This window comes from Carassius gibelio, chromosome B3 (assembly GCF_023724105.1).
Source record: "Carassius gibelio isolate Cgi1373 ecotype wild population from Czech Republic chromosome B3, carGib1.2-hapl.c, whole genome shotgun sequence".
NCBI classification, from domain to species: Eukaryota; Metazoa; Chordata; class Actinopteri; order Cypriniformes; family Cyprinidae; genus Carassius; species Carassius gibelio.
Genome location: NC_068398.1, coordinates 24,551,718 through 24,567,437, shown reverse-complemented (window position 1 = coordinate 24,567,437; position 15,720 = coordinate 24,551,718). Strand labels below are relative to the sequence as shown.

Genomic DNA, 15,720 nt, shown 5'->3' with positions numbered 1-15,720 from the left:
TTGGTATACAAATAGATTTTTTTATTCCACTGATATTGATAAATTGACATTAAAATTCGGTCTTGTACAATACCAGCAAGGCAATGAGAATAAGCAATGATATGAGGAAAAAAACAAAAACATCAATAACGTCTTACAGAACAGCTCTGAGATACAGTTTGATACAATGCACATGGAATGTTCAGGAACCGAAATGGAATAATTAAAATCCAAAGCTAAAATGGTCCATAGAATTGTGCTTGGCCTCCTCTCTTCTCTCACTAATCTACAATGCTGTCCTGCTCCTCGCTTGCTAAGTGACTATATTGTTTCTTTTTTTTTTCCCTTTATGAAGAACAAAATACATCACTATATTCTCGCATTTTTTAAAAGCAAGAGCTGCAGAACAAAATGACACTCATATATTAGAAGTAATTCTGTAAAGGGCTAAAGGAATGTGAAGGAGCTTAAGAGAATATGCAAGTATCGAAAGGCTCCGTCCTTTTCATACAGTTTTAGGAACGTCCAGTTGAAAAAGAGGAGCCTTTTCTAGATTCCAGTTCCAGCACATGATGCAAACGCTCAGTCGTACGGAATGAAAACTGGAATGACCAGAAGTCCCACGGTCGAGAAATTGTTACTCATAGACCCACAGCCGATGAGATGTGAAACATTACAATTACAAGCTGCAAAGAAGATTAGAAACAATGAAAATATATATATATATATTTATATAATATATAAAATTTAACAACTGAATATCGGACCAGATTCTTTCATAAATTGTCATAGCAACTGATAAGAGAAGTGTGTTGAGATGTCTGCGAAGTGCTCTATAGCAAACCCTAAATATTTTAGAGGCCCGTGTGATCATGTGTTTTGAAGGTTGGTGTACGAGAGTCTTGTTAAGACTTAAGCGCCACTTGTGACAGCACCTTTCCACGACTGAGGAAACACTTACTAATAAGACAAACAGTCAGACAGATAGACAGCAAAAGCAATAGACAGAGAGAAAAAAGATGGGTGGAAGTAGTAAATCATTCACTATTTATGCGAGTGCGTGTATGCGCTGTTGCCGTGTATGATTACGTACTGAATTATGTTTGTTTGGGATCACGAGCGGGTCATAGAGGCCGACCCCTGATAGGACAGTTAGTGCAGGAAAAGAGAAGAGGAAAAAGCTGAGATCTTGAAAGGTGAGATGGCACTCGGCTAATCATCTGCGTCTTTCTGCAGCAACCCCCTCTTTTTCTTTTCCTCCCTTCCCCCTTTCTCTATTTATGTTCAGATGGCCTCGACGTAGTTAGCCGGCAGCATCCCCTGCTGGCCGGTGCGCTCCACTCTTCCGTACATCCAGCCCTCGTCGATCTGCTGCACATCCAGGATCATGTCTCCATCCATGAACGACACCTCGTCCTCATCAGCTGCGGTGTAGTCATACACCGCTCGGTAGCGCTTCTGCAACACACACACACACACTGTAAGGGCTTGAAAAGAAGGAGTGTGTAGGCCAGAGTGTGTAGGAGAGAGTTTGTTACCCCAGAGCTGGGCGGAGGGGCGGCAGCGGCCTGACGCACAGGCGCAGGCTCAGGCTCATAGTGATAGTTATGAGATGCTGCCGAGGGCTGATATGCTACCAGAGAAAAATGGGATTATTTTATGGCCTGTGAAATTGAGAGGTTCGTGATCTTCCAGAAGAACAGAGAACAAGCGAAAGGTTGTGTACCTGGAGTTGTGTTTTGTTGAGGTGATTGTGGGTGCATAGGCGGGCCTTCACCTCCCATCCGGCTCTTCTCAAAATCCTCGTGGTACTTGATCTAAAACACACAGAGACATGCACAGCCTTACATAAACATATGTGGAAACGTGGTGAATTCTGCTAAATATGTCAACAAAGTAACATTATTTAGCTGGATAACAGTGAAAAAAAGGAGCACATGTCTCGAAGCTGTTTGACAAGTTGAATATTACAAACATACACTACATATGACATTCAATTCCAATAAAAATGTGTACATGAACATGAAGATAACGGCTGTAAAATTGTCAGCAAAGCATTTGTTGTAAAGCAAAGGTGAAATATTTTAATTACATTTTTATGACGCATAAAAATGTATCATTTTATATTGTAGAATAATTTGTAATGCAGCAAAGCTAGTTAAAATGCTGACAGGGAAAGAACAAAAAATTTACTACTGTCCCAATTGGTCCATCAAAAAAAAACAACAAAAAAAAACAACAAAAAAAAAAAACATACAAATAAATGTAGCTCATGTGGTTAAAACATGTTAAACTGATACTGTAATATGCATCTATTTTGCAAGTTGGTATTCTTCCAAAGGCAATCATGTAAGTTTGGAGTCTATAAGACTTTGTTTTTCAAGCTTATGCTCAAAAAAGGCGCCATTTATTTGATCAAAAGCAATGTAAAAACATCCGTTTTTAAAAATCCATTACACTTTAAAATGAAAGTTTTGTATTTGAATATATTTCAAAATGTAACTTATTCCTGTGATGCAAAGGAGAAATTCCAGCATATTTCAGTTTTCATAATCACACGATCCTTCAGAAATCGATCTAATGTGCAGATTTTGGGTTTAAGATGCATTTCTTATAATTTTTTTATGTTAACTCTCTGGGTTAGCGGTTCAGACTAAATTAACTGCAGGAAACTGAGGCGAGAAAGAAAAAAACGGAATGCACGAAGCAGAGCGATGCAGTGCTCTCTCATAATTAAACCACTCAGAAAACAGCACTTCACTTGGTAAAGGGCTGGTTTCAAAGTAAAATGTTTTATTTTAATTAAACGTTATTCTGAGCCAGGGTGACAACTAATAGTAATTCCTGCATCTTCCACAAGGTGTCTTCTGAGCATGAAAAAGGAGTGCATCTTGCTTTCATACTGACAGGAAATGACATCGCAAAAAGGAAGTTATTGGACATAAATGTTACCAGGCAACCAGCGCAGATACTTCAGTGAACAGGTGTGGTGTGAAGAGAAAATATGAAGCACAGAAAAGTGAGTAATATGTCAAAAGAGAGAAACACACAGGTGTTGGACCTACGTTGCTGATTTGGTCTTGTGTTTTCTTGATTCTCTGCAGCTCTGGTGTGTCGGCCACAACGCTGAAGCCCTTTCCTTTGTTCTTCTCAAATTCCTCCTTGTAGAGCACCTGCAACACAAACACACACAGCCAATCAATCATACTTGTTCTTTACATCCGTAACAGGTTCCCTCCTTTTACAGTAGCATATATGAAGCTTAGTTAATGGATAATCATAACATTTGCCATTTTCCACATCCCACAGGCTACAAAGTCTTTTATAATGAACAGTCAGTGAAAGCAAGGTGCATAACATTTTAAAAATGTTTATACTCAATATTATGAGCCATTTCATTTTCTATTAATTTTATATATTCTAAATAAATATTCTAGAAACTTAGTTTTCTGTAAAGTTGCTATGCAAACTATAACTAAATGAAAAGCGCTACACAAATAAACTTGAAATTAACTTTATTCGATGATTTTGGGTCTAAATACAGTTGAAAACACAACTACAATAAATTAATGGTAAATGATATACATAAATAAACAAAAACAATCATACAATAAAATGAGTATAATGTTACAAAAAACTAAAAAAAAAACAAAAAACGGTTGCAAACCAGTCTCAGTGAAGCTGTTATAAAGTGGGGGTTAGCTTGTGAAAAAATGTTGATCGACACCAACTGATAAACTTATTTCCCATAAATTAAATATTTGCTAGTTCCTTTTTTTCCTGCCAGTAACACAGATAGCAGGCTTTAATGGTTTATCTTTACTAATGCGATCAACACAAATATTTGTACCGAGAAAATAGTTGTTGTAAAATGTTGTGATGTTTGGATTTGAATTGTTGCTTAGATAACAGTTTATCAGTTATATATAATAGTTCTCACTAAAAAACATGGGATTTGTGCCTCGGATGTTTTCAAAGGTCATAAATAAAAACACATCAAGATGTTATGAGCTCCACATAGTTGTTACTCACACAAGAGCAGTGTTGTGTTTTTGGGGCTTTCAGACTGGCATTTTAGTTTGACATTTTGGTTCACATGAAAAAAAATAAAAGTGAAAGCGGTTAGCGGGGTACCAAACATGAGACGACCTGTAGAAGATGGTCGGAGATTGGTTGCAGTGGAACTGTGGTGTGGCTCGCGTGACTTGATCAGGAAGTAACGTGCCACACAAATGTGTTTTGGCCAGTGACAACCTCATTCGTTTAACAAAGCAAAGGATGACAGCAGTGATGATTAACCTTGGATTCAGTGACTACAATCAGAGAATCAGCTGTCTCCACAAAACAGTTCATGCGAAGCACATACAGTAAATGCAAGAGTTGTTCACTTTGCTGCACATAAAAACACCAAATGAATAAAAAAATACAATATATTCTCCCATGTTCTGTTTTCTATATGCGCCGTACACCTTCGTGATGACGTAAGGTGAATGCAAATGCACCGGGGTTTGAAAGAATCAAGTGAGAATGAAACCAGACCAATGCTCTCAGGTTCGGACCGCTGCAAACGTGCCCAGTGTGAAAGCAGGTGGAGCTCTGGGAGATGATCATGACTTGATTTAAGCAACCTTTTAGGAATGGATTCGAGTGTTCAGAGCGTACGCTGGCGGGTCATACCTGGCTCTGCATCTTGCTTTGCTGTTTCAGGCGCAGGTTCTCGGGAGTGTCAGCAACACTGGTGAACGACGTCTTGGGATAGTGTCTGAAATACACACAGTTAACATCAGCATTCAAAAAACTGATTTGCAACTAATATCTCAGTATTTCTCCTTGTTGAATGACAATTTTTTTTATTTTTAATCATTATCATTTTTGCACAGTCACCAAATGTTAGGTAAAACCTTTAATGCATGAACTATTTGGGTTAATTTTATTGTATATCATTGGGCTTTTCATGTCAGTGACTTATCAAGGCTATCAGGACGCTCTTTATCCGTGTGACTTGCTTGCTGCTAAAGAGGAAGATCATGAATTAGTGGCGGTGAAGGTGAATGTCCACATTTGCTTATCGCTGATCTGTGTGAGCATAGTGAAGATGCACAAGTGAAACTTGAGCCTTGTGTAAACAAGGCAGCATATTTGTCCTATTTTTCACAGACCAACGCAAGACAAAATTAGCATGACAGTGACAAACCCAAGCACAATCATCCAACGCAACACACAATTAGATTGCCAGAAATAACAGAACTGTACAACAGAGAATATCAATTACAATTACATCATTAAAGTGGCTCTATTATGGATTTTTGAATATGACATTTCATGCAATTGAAACAAAAGTTTTAAATCTGAAAGTGCTCCGTATATAAAGTTATTGTCTCTCATAAGAAAGAGTCGACTCTGAATCATTGAAACGAGTCGTTTTTAAAACGAATCCCAAGCCGTTTAGTGTAGATGTCAACATGAAACATTACCATACTGCTGCACACTTGTTTCTCTTTTCATATTGGTCTGAATGAAAATGCTAATTCTTTTTGTTCATCTAGGTGATGATTTTTGAAGCAGTAAAAATAGTGCCGGTAACACTGTACACAAAGCAACACTGCGCTCACAAACGCTGCTTATCAGGCGTTACAGGCTCATGATGAAATGAAAATGAGATCAATCAACCAATCATCGCAGATTACCTTCATGCAAAGGAGGGGTTTGGAAATATTAATCGTTTGGGAATATTTGAGCAAATAAGTTACAAATAAATGCATATTATAAAGACAGTAAAAAAGTTTTTTTTTTTAAGTTTATTTTTTTACCTTGCATGCATGTTAACCTGTGGTTGGGGATTCCCAATACCAAAATATGAACCTTTCATTACCCATAATAGGTGCACAGTAATTGATATATTTTGTAATAAAGTCGTAATCATTTTGTAATACAGCCTTAATCTTTTAACTACAGTTAGTTAATCGTGTAACCATATAGCAACATATAGTGTGCAACAAAAGGATTTAACAGGGCTGATTCAGAATTCAGAAGAATCATATTAACAACACAACAACTGAGCCAATCAAAACCTAGTCTGTTCCTGGTTAGCACAGGACACCCTGTCTGCTACCTCTGTATAGTACACAGATGCTGTGTTGCTGCAGGCAACCTCCACATAAAACAACACATGCTCCGTAAACCAAATATAGACTGATCCAGCTCTACCTTAAAGAGCCCTGCCAAAGACTTCACAAAATTCAGGTAGCGGACTATAAATAAGGGTCAAACATACACGTTTTTTTTGTGTGAAAAATTACACTGGTACCGTACTTTAAGTTTTAGCAATTTGGTAATAAAATGGTTTAATTTGTATTGCTAATATATATATATATATATATATATATATATATATATATATATATATATATATATATATATATGTGTGTGTGTGTGTGTGTGTGTGTGTGTATATATATCATTATAAACAGAAGAACTTGAAGTTTCAGTCTAACTAATTTAAAGCTTTTTTTTGTTTTCTCCAAGAATGAATGAATTTCCAGAATTTTAAGAAAAACGCAAGCAACGATTGGCCGTTTTTTTTACAGTGTACTTAAACAAAAACTCCTGAAGTTTGGATTTTTCTCTTTAGAAAGTTGTATCTGTAAAAGACGTCTATTTAGTTTACTAACAATATAGATGTGTCCACAAAACGTTTAGGGAGTAAAGAAAATGGAATCAGTGTTATATAATAAAACACGGTAAAAAAAAAAAACAGCAACAGAAAAAAAAATGGAAGGTGAAAAATATTATGAACTTTATAAGAATTATTTACATATTATGCATAATATAAATGATCAATCTGCTGGCTGTACTTTGCATCAGAATCGATTTTACCGGGACATCGCCTAGCGTTGGGGAAGACAAATTCCAGAGCTTTATCCGATATGTACCTCAGTTTCATCCTTGTTTTTCATTTGTTTTATATCAAAGTACTCAGTTGCGTGTTTTTCTGTGCTTTTTCAGAGAGTTCTCTCATGCAAATGTGTTTTTTGTCTTGTTTTCATGCACGCATGCCAGACTTTACTTTCACTTTACACTGGCTCAAACTTCCAATGAAAAATCATAAATGGTGGTTCAAAAGACCAAAACCTGTTTATTGGTTGAATATGGGACAGTTTGGACCAATCTGGGCACAGGGGTGGGACTAAGCATTAACAATTGTTTCTGTTTGGCTCAGAGGAACGAAATGCATTGGTCGTCAAAATGTAATGATGTAATCACGTACGCTATGGAGCCTCTGAATATCCAAATAAGATGAATGTTATCTCCAAAAAGTTTTTTTTTTTTTTTCCCCAACACTTTTTTAAACATTCAGATAGGATTAGCGGTTATCAAACATTTAAGAACAACCGTTATTTCTTCTATTCTTTCTAGTTATGTCTTCTCTGTCTTTGAGAGTTAACAGACAATCCCAGCGTAATCCAATCAGATGTTTTTTTCTTACTTCCGGTGGACGTGTACCATCAGACCATCACTCCGAGAAGCAAACAGGCCTTTATCTGTTGGGTGCAAGAGGAAATTACTTTGCCATGGTCACTTGCTCAGATTATTTTCGTAATAAGGACTGAGTAAACAGTGGAAGAAGCAGATCTAGACAGAAGGGCAGTCATAAATCATTTGCTAAATAAAGACTAAAATCCCCTGGTGTATCACAGAAGTGTGTGAGAGTGAGAAATAAGGACCTTGAGATACACCGGCACTCACAAAAATAATACATTTGCATATTTTGTATGCCAGCTGGTCATCGTGACTTTATAAACATTTTCAAGCCATGTCAAAGCAGCATGCTAGGCCTGGTGGACTGCACTAAAACACTGCAACTTGAAGTATGAATGGTAACCTTTTAAAAACAGAAAAAGCTATAGCTGAGGTGTAGAACTCACAAGACTATTAGTGATCAGAAGTGGACGCCGGAGAAGTTAACTCATTTGTGTATGCATGTATGGGTCATTGTTTTGAAAATAGGAATTTCCCTCCAATACCCTTCGACCGAATGCATGCACAAGTCAGCTACTGTGTTCGCAGACGTGACCTTTCCACGATCAACTAACACTTACTGAGACAAAGGACAATCAGAAACAATTAAAGTATAACATTATATCAAAATAGGCCCATATATATCAATTTTGCCTTCTAAATGCATGTTTCTTGTCTTATTGCGAAAGATGCATCAGTGCACGTCATTCAAAAGACAACAGTGTCTATCTTTATATCCTCAAAATGTACTTCCTCTTCTTTTGAGACACTCTTTTTTTTCTTCCCACTAACATCATTTAAACCAAGCCTTTTACTGGAAACAGTTAGCCATTTGTCAAATAGACCTTGTTTTAGAAACCTTGCGTTTTATCTGGCTCCATTCTAATAATCTGATTCATTCTCAATATATCAACCCCTGTGTATAAAAAAAATAATATAAATATATATATATATATATATATATATATATATATATATATATATATATATATATATATATATATATAATTTTTTTCTTGTTAAATATCTTAACTAAAATAGGGTTGCAAAGTGCAACTGATGGTGGCTGCATCCAAATATGCCTATGTTCATACTGGATGGAAAATGTGAAAAGCATAATAGATACATATTCCTAATACTGTTCTTGATACCACCTGGATGATTTATGCTTATCACTTTGAGGAAGTGTAGCTGACTCTGGTGGATGTAGCACATCCATATTTTATTCATACTACATAAAATGCACTTTTTAATGTGATGTGAAGGATGTGAAGTAAGGTTAAAAACCAAGTACAGTACCTACTAGACAGAATGCAATTCTGGATGCAGCTTGTGAATTTATTTTTGTATTATGACGTATTTCCAAGTAAAACACACCAGTAACAGAAACATAATAAAATAACATTTATTTCACCACATCTTGAGGAATATGTAGCAAAAAAAAAAGCTAACACACAATAAGAGCAGACATTTAACACACACAAAACTCACAGAGCAGAGATACTTACGCATTACAGTATGGTCTCTTCTCAAAGCCTTTGTAGTTCTTCATGTTTAGAGTCATCTTACAGACTTCACAGCTAAAGCATCCTTTATGCCAGTACTGAAAGAGAAAGATACAGAGTGATCAGAGCTATAAACTGTGTTTGTATTAGGTGCATGCAAAGAAATAGGGAAATTGTCTGCAACTGATTTGGGAAAGATAAAAAGAGCAAATGACATGAAGCCCTTCAGATCCCTGAGCGTTGCTAACTCAGTCACCATAGCTGCTACACAGTCAGGATTAAATAGAAAAACAATGGATTGGTTGTTCTTTGAAAGCATTTGGAAAGAAAAAGAGGAACCAACACCTTGTGTGTCAAAAAAAGAAAACCAAATTGAGGTTGTGTCCATTTAAAGTAAAGACATGTTGTTGTTTCCTGGTGTGTGTGTGTGTGTGTGTGAATGCATCAGTTTTAAAGACTTTCTGAAACCGACATTTTATAAGCACCCATCTGGATCACACTGGTTGTCAAGTGGTTACTAACTGAGTTACATCACCATTTTCCCAGCTTCTTGCGACATAAGGGAAAACCAGAAAGAATGATCCACAACGAAACAACAAATGCTGGGAAACACCCTGACTGAGATACTGGACTTCAATAGCTATACACTAAAGTATGCAGCTGTAATTTATACTAGACCTTGATTACCAGCTTCCTTAGTTAATGTTGACCAAGGGAGTGTTTCAGTGATAAGAGACCACACACTCACACGTACTGAAAATGGACTGGGGGGACTGACCTGACCCGCTACCCTACATTACATCTATGCAGCCAGTCATGCATGCTGCAATGCCTATAATTTAGATGCTATTTTTGTCTTCCTATATCCAACACTTTTTTACCAGTCAGCTGGAGTGTAGTAGTTTGAACACATGTGCATGAGTAACAAAATGATGCATCTATCCTGCACTACCAGGGAGAGGAAGCTGCTAGCACAGGACTGAGCACAGATTCCGTTTATAACCAAAAATAACTAACCACCCCACCTCCACTCATGTGCTACAAAAAATCCTTTTATAGGTATCTAGTCTGTTGCAAAGAGTTTAGAAGTGAAGAAGCAGGGACACTATAAGAACAAAGCCCAGAAGAAGCACACGAGGAAAGATCTGTAGAGAGGTATAAGAGATTTATGATGTATTACAATGGAATAATTAATGATGTATTCTATCTATAGACTTCACACTGAAATTAGCTTACAATAGTACAGTGCATGGTGTTTTACTGATGGATAAATACAAAGCACTTTGCAAAATTGCCACTCAATTCCTTGAAAGTGACAATGGTTAAATGTAGCACAATGTATATGATATAAAACATTTTCTGCAATGGTCTTGGTTTCACACTGTTCAGCATGGCATCATCTTTGCATTATAATAAAAACGTCTGCTTTAAACCCATAAATACAATTGATTCATAAATGCACCATTGTGTAAATTTGATATTCAGTTACACTACCATTCAAAGGTCAGTAAGATTTTTTTTATGTTTTCAACCATCTTATGCTCACCGAAGCCACATTTATTTATTCAAAAATACAATACAAAGTAATACTGTAAAATATTATATCAGTTTAATAAGTTTTCTAGTTTAGTTTTTTATTTAAATAATTATATTTTTTATATATATATATATATATATATATATATATATATATATATATATATATATATATATATATATATAAGGATCTAAAGGATTATTAGGAACACCATCCTAATACTGTGTTTGACCCCCTTTCACCTTCAGAACTGTCTTAATTTTACGTGGCTTTGATTCAACAAGGTGCTGAAAGCATTCTTTAGAAATGTTGGCCCATATTGATAGGATAGCATCTTGCAGTTGATGGAGATTTGTGGGATGCACATCCAAGGCATGAAGCTCCCGTTCCACCACATCCCAAAGATGCTCTATTGGGTTGAGATCTGGTGACTGTGGGGGCATTTTAGTACAGTGAACTCATTGTCATGTTCAAGAAACCAATTTGAAATGATTCGAGCTTTGTGACATGGTGCATTATCCTGCTGGAAGTAGCCATCAGAGGATGGGTACACGGTGGTCATAAAGGGATGGACATGGTCAGGAACAATGCTCAGGTAGGCCGTGGCATTTAAACGATGCCCAGTTGGCACTAAGGGGCCTAAAGTGTGCCAAGAAAACATCCCCCACACCATCACACCACCACCAGCAGCCTGCACAGTGGTAACAAGACATGATGGATCCATGTTCTCATTCTGTTTACCCCAAATTCTGACTCGACCATCTGAATGTCTCAACAGAAATCCAGACTCATCAGACCAGGCAACATTTTTACAGTCTTCAACTGTCCAATTTTGGTGAGCTCGTGCAAATTGTAGCCTCTTTTTCCTATTTGTAGTGGAGATGAGTGGTACCCGGTGGGGTCTCCTGCTGTTGTAGCCCATCCGCCTCAAGGTTGTGCGTGTTGTGGCTTCACAAATGCTTTGCTGCATACCTCTGTTGTAACGAGTGGTTATTTCAGTCAAAGTTGCTCTTCTATCAGCTTGAATCAGTCGGCTCATTCTCCTCTGACCTCTAGCATCAACAAGGCATTTTCTCCCACAGGACTGCCGCATACTGGATGTTTTTCCCTTTTCACACCATTCTTTGTAAACCCTAGAAATGGTTGTGCGTGAAAATCCCAGTAACTGAGCAGATTGTGAAATACTCAGACCGGCCCGTCAGGCACCAACAACCATGCCACGCTAAAAATTGCTTCAATCACCTTTCTTTCCCATTCTGACATTCAGTTTGCAGTTCAGGAGATTGTCTTGACCAGGACCACACCCCTAAATGCATTGAAGCAACTGCCATGTGATTGGTTGATTAGATAATTGCATTAATGAGAAATAGAACAGGTGTTCCTAATAATCGTTTAGGTGAGTGTATATGTAACTGCCCTAGTTAAAAATTTAAGATGTTTTTCTTTTTGAAGCTTGATATTCATTATCTACTGCTATTGTCTGGAAAAGGTCTGTCTGGTCAATTTGCTAAACTTCTCTTTCTGTGTGCCACTCTAAAAATCCTTTGCTTATTGAACACCACAAGCAGGACCGTAGCTGGGGTTAGTAGGGCCCCGGTGCAGGTTGTACCAGTGGGCCCTGTTTGAAATAGTTTAATTTGTATGTTCGCTCTATTTAATGGTTTGTGCTATTTTAACAACTATTACGTTTTTTCAAGTTTGTAGGTGTCCAGGTACAGAAACTGAATAATTAAATGTAAAAAATAGCACTGCATAGTTTTCACTGTAAAAATTAAATATACAGTCAAACCCAAATTTATTGAGACAATAATTTATTTTTTATTGAGAATTTGAGACTTTTCTCACATTATCACAGCTTATTAGCTATAGTTTAGAAAATGTTAATAAAATGTCAAGAACTCAAGAGTTAAACTGTTAGAACAAATTCATCTTGATAATGTCAGATAACTTTGATAGAAAGGTATGTAATGGATTACAATTATTTTGCTATACCCACTTAAATAAATGAATTATAGTGTCCTGCACCTACTAGTAAAAAAAATTTTTTTTTAAGTATATCTGGTGTCTGAATAATTGTTAGTTTCACTGTAAAATTCTTGTTTAAACTACAAAGTAATTTGGTCGAGCAGTATGTGATTTTTCTTTTTTTCATTTTCTCGTATTAACATTACAGCAGCTACAGTAGTAGCTAAATTAGGCGCGGTCACTTTAAGAGACAATGCATCCATTATAAAAATACTCATCTGATTTTTTTTCTCAGCTGTTCACTTTAACTTAAGACATAACCACAGTTTTTTCGAACATACTTTCCAAGATGGGTATTTTGACATTTCCTCTTTAGTATTTGTTGGTACAAGAGCAAAAAGAGGCAAATTCAGTGTTCAAGCGTTTTGAGGCGCGTCTCTCTGCCTGAGTCCTGAAAACCTTGGGTGCTGAATTGGGCTCTTTCACATCCTTTTCTGTTTGTTTAAACAACTGGGATTTGTATTTGTTCATTCAGGTGCAGGAGGAACTTCCAGGAGAATTTCACAAAGGAGAGCTTAGGTTCAGTGTTGCGGTCTTTGAAACATGGCTCTCTTTGTGTGAACAGCTACTCAGTTCAGCTTTTCGGTGTCATGTGTTTGAATGCTTTAAACTCTTTTGAATGTTTTACTTGGCAAGGCTTAAAAACATGTGAAAATAATAAGCTTTCGTGAAGACGCACTGCACTGGCCTGTCAACTGTCCTGATCGTCTTTCAGACTGGCCTCAGCCAGACAGTTGAGATCACTGGGGGCCCCTCCTCAGCCGTGGGCCCCTATAATAGTCACCACCTTTCACCTCACTAGTGACGGCCCTGATGACAAGGAAGAGTTCATATTCGTTTTTGGGGGGCACTCTCTCTTAAGATGACACAGAAGCACCCTGCCCACCTCTCGCTGGTTGCTGTTCTTCAGAGATGTTCTCCAGAGTGACAGCTGATGAGCTCAAGCACTGAAGCAGAATCACAAGCGATGGTTGGCCTCTCTTCAAGCCGAGCGAAGCACTGGCATGCCTCAACAAAACAACAGTGTGAAGCAACTCAGGCGCGCGAGGCCTCTCCTCCAGGCAATGAATGGAGCTAACTTGTGTACGTGTGCGGGGTCAGTGCTGTTTGTGACAACATCTGTGGGAGGTGTGCCATCAAACGCCCCCCGTTTACACCGCATGTCTCATTCACGCATCACAGGTCTGTGGCGTCATTCCTCAAGCTGCTTCGTTCAAGGCCAATCGATTGATGTGCTCATAACGCCCATTACACGCGTTAGCACTCCGCCCCAGTTCCTTTCCCTCGCAAATACTTGCGCTGGATGAAAATAAAAGATGGCGACCCCACCCTCTGGAGCAATCTAAAGCAATTGAAAACTCAAGATTTCGCCAGAATCAAAACGAGAGCGATAAGGATATGGGTTAAGAGGGGGGTGGGGTCTGCATAGAAAGCGTTTCACAAGCGTGTCGAGAAGCAACACTTCCTCTGGCCAGTTGGTAAACATGCTAGATGGGCACATTGTGTCAACGTTAGGTGATATTTCAACAATGCATGTAACATTTTCCCAAAATTCGCATGTTTATTTTTTTTTCCTTAACAGGCCTCAACGTTATACACCCTTGAAGTTGCACATCTGCAAACCAGGCTGGATGACAAAAAGCGAGATCGCGTACAACCCAACCGCGCGTATAAACCCGTTTCGGGGCTGTTGGTTATAAGAGTATAATATCCACGTTAGCTTTTGACATGGCTTTGGCAGTTTTGTGTTTTTGGGTCCGTCCATGTCGCCCACAGAACAGACTGACACGTCATAAACAAACCTCCTCCTCCTCGCGAGCGAACGAGGCCAAGAACAAGCGTCGGTTTGAAAAATAACGACTCCAGCTGCGTATATCAGTTGATATCACACGATAGTCGCACTGAGGAAAAACGAATAAACGATAGACAACTTGTAGCGTGCTATGAAGTTATCTCAATCGAGTTTTTTTCATCGCTAGCCAGCTCGCTTCACGTTGCGCGTTTCCGCTCTGTCCACATTCTCAATAGTCATCGGAAACGGTCTATTTTAAGCCACGTAAAAGAAAATCTAGATATTAACACAAACAAATCCATTTATATGTATATATGAACCCCATTCTCGCAGCCAGGGGTGTAACATTAAGCTTTGCTAGCGAATGCTAAGTTTCACATAGCCTTACCTTGTCAAGGCAATTCACTTTTTCCGTGGGATACACCACTCGGTCACATCTGCTACACAGTGGATTCATTTCGGAGGAATTGTATGGCGACGGAACAAGACAAGGAGTCGGTCCACTGAGCGCTGTTTGGGTTGATACCGATCGCTGTCCGTTGATGAAGTCCGGTTCGCACCGCTGGCTGACTGTCAGCGAACCAATCAGACGCGGAAGGCGCGCGCACGCACTGCCGCTGTGTCCTGGCGCGCGCGTCCGTGCAAGGGCACTCCGCGGAAGACTTTCGTTCTCTCGAGAGTGTTTCTAGAATTCTTGAGCATTCGAAACGTCATCGTTGAGCATTTGAAAAGAATGCTAATGAGTTAAATGACTGAAGCTGATCTTATCTTGTGTTTAGCTTCGGTTTGAGCTGTTTTAAACCCACATCATCAAGCGGATGTTAGTGATAGATTTGTTGGGAGTGTACCTGGCCTCGCATTGCTTATTCAGTCAAACTATCACCTTCTAGAATAAACACTGATAACATAGTGTTTTACATAATGTGCGTTCAGCATACTCGAACTTTGAATAGTACTGACACAGCACAGCACTTTGATCATCCTGGTGTTTGTTCATGTAAATCAGTTTTCACACGAGTCGTTCAAATTCTATCCAAAGCAATGAAACGCACCATTGTTTCGTTTTCGAATCGGATGCGCCAAAAAATCTTCAGTGTAGAGTTACACTTTCTGTCGCTCTTTGTTCGAGCGATACCTGGTGGCTGTATGTGCAATTCTGTGTTAGAAGGCCTAACGTTACCTACATGACCGTTTATCTCATGCGATTGACATCTGTCTGTTTTGTGTTTTTGTCATACTCAAGGTTCATTAAATGTGTGTATTGCTCACGGAGTATATTTTAATTTGCATCTTCCTGTTAGGGGAGAGTGGGGCTAGTTGTCACACAGGGATCGTCACAATGGTTACATATCAGTAACTTTAGG

The 15,720-nt window shown here is 38.3% G+C and overlaps 1 protein-coding gene across 1 annotated transcript; it reads right to left on the bottom strand.

Moving 5' to 3' along the window:
- On the bottom strand, positions 1–14,996 carry LOC127953601 (LIM and SH3 domain protein 1). Its single transcript, XM_052552823.1, has 7 exons — positions 14,745–14,996; positions 9,006–9,100; positions 4,657–4,741; positions 3,045–3,152; positions 1,706–1,796; positions 1,518–1,612; positions 1–1,437 (listed from the first exon to the last, which is right to left on the bottom strand). The coding sequence occupies exons 1-7, from the start codon at positions 14,811–14,813 to the stop codon at positions 1,264–1,266; spliced, it is 717 nt and encodes a 238-aa protein (XP_052408783.1). The 5' UTR covers positions 14,814–14,996; the 3' UTR covers positions 1–1,263.
- Between the last annotated feature and the right edge of the window lie 724 nt (positions 14,997–15,720).

Excerpts from the sequence above, each read along its gene's own strand:
- LOC127953601 (XM_052552823.1), bottom strand. The coding sequence starts at position 14,813 with ATGAATCCACTGTGTAGCAGATGTGACCGAGTGGTGTATCCCACGGAA. Across the intron at positions 9,101-14,744 it reads AAGTGAATTGCCTTGACAAG|TACTGGCATAAAGGATGCTT; the intron begins GTAAGGCTATGT and ends TTTCTCTTTCAG. Across the intron at positions 3,153-4,656 it reads AAAGCAAGATGCAGAGCCAG|GTGCTCTACAAGGAGGAATT; the intron begins GTATGACCCGCC and ends TTTGTGTTGCAG.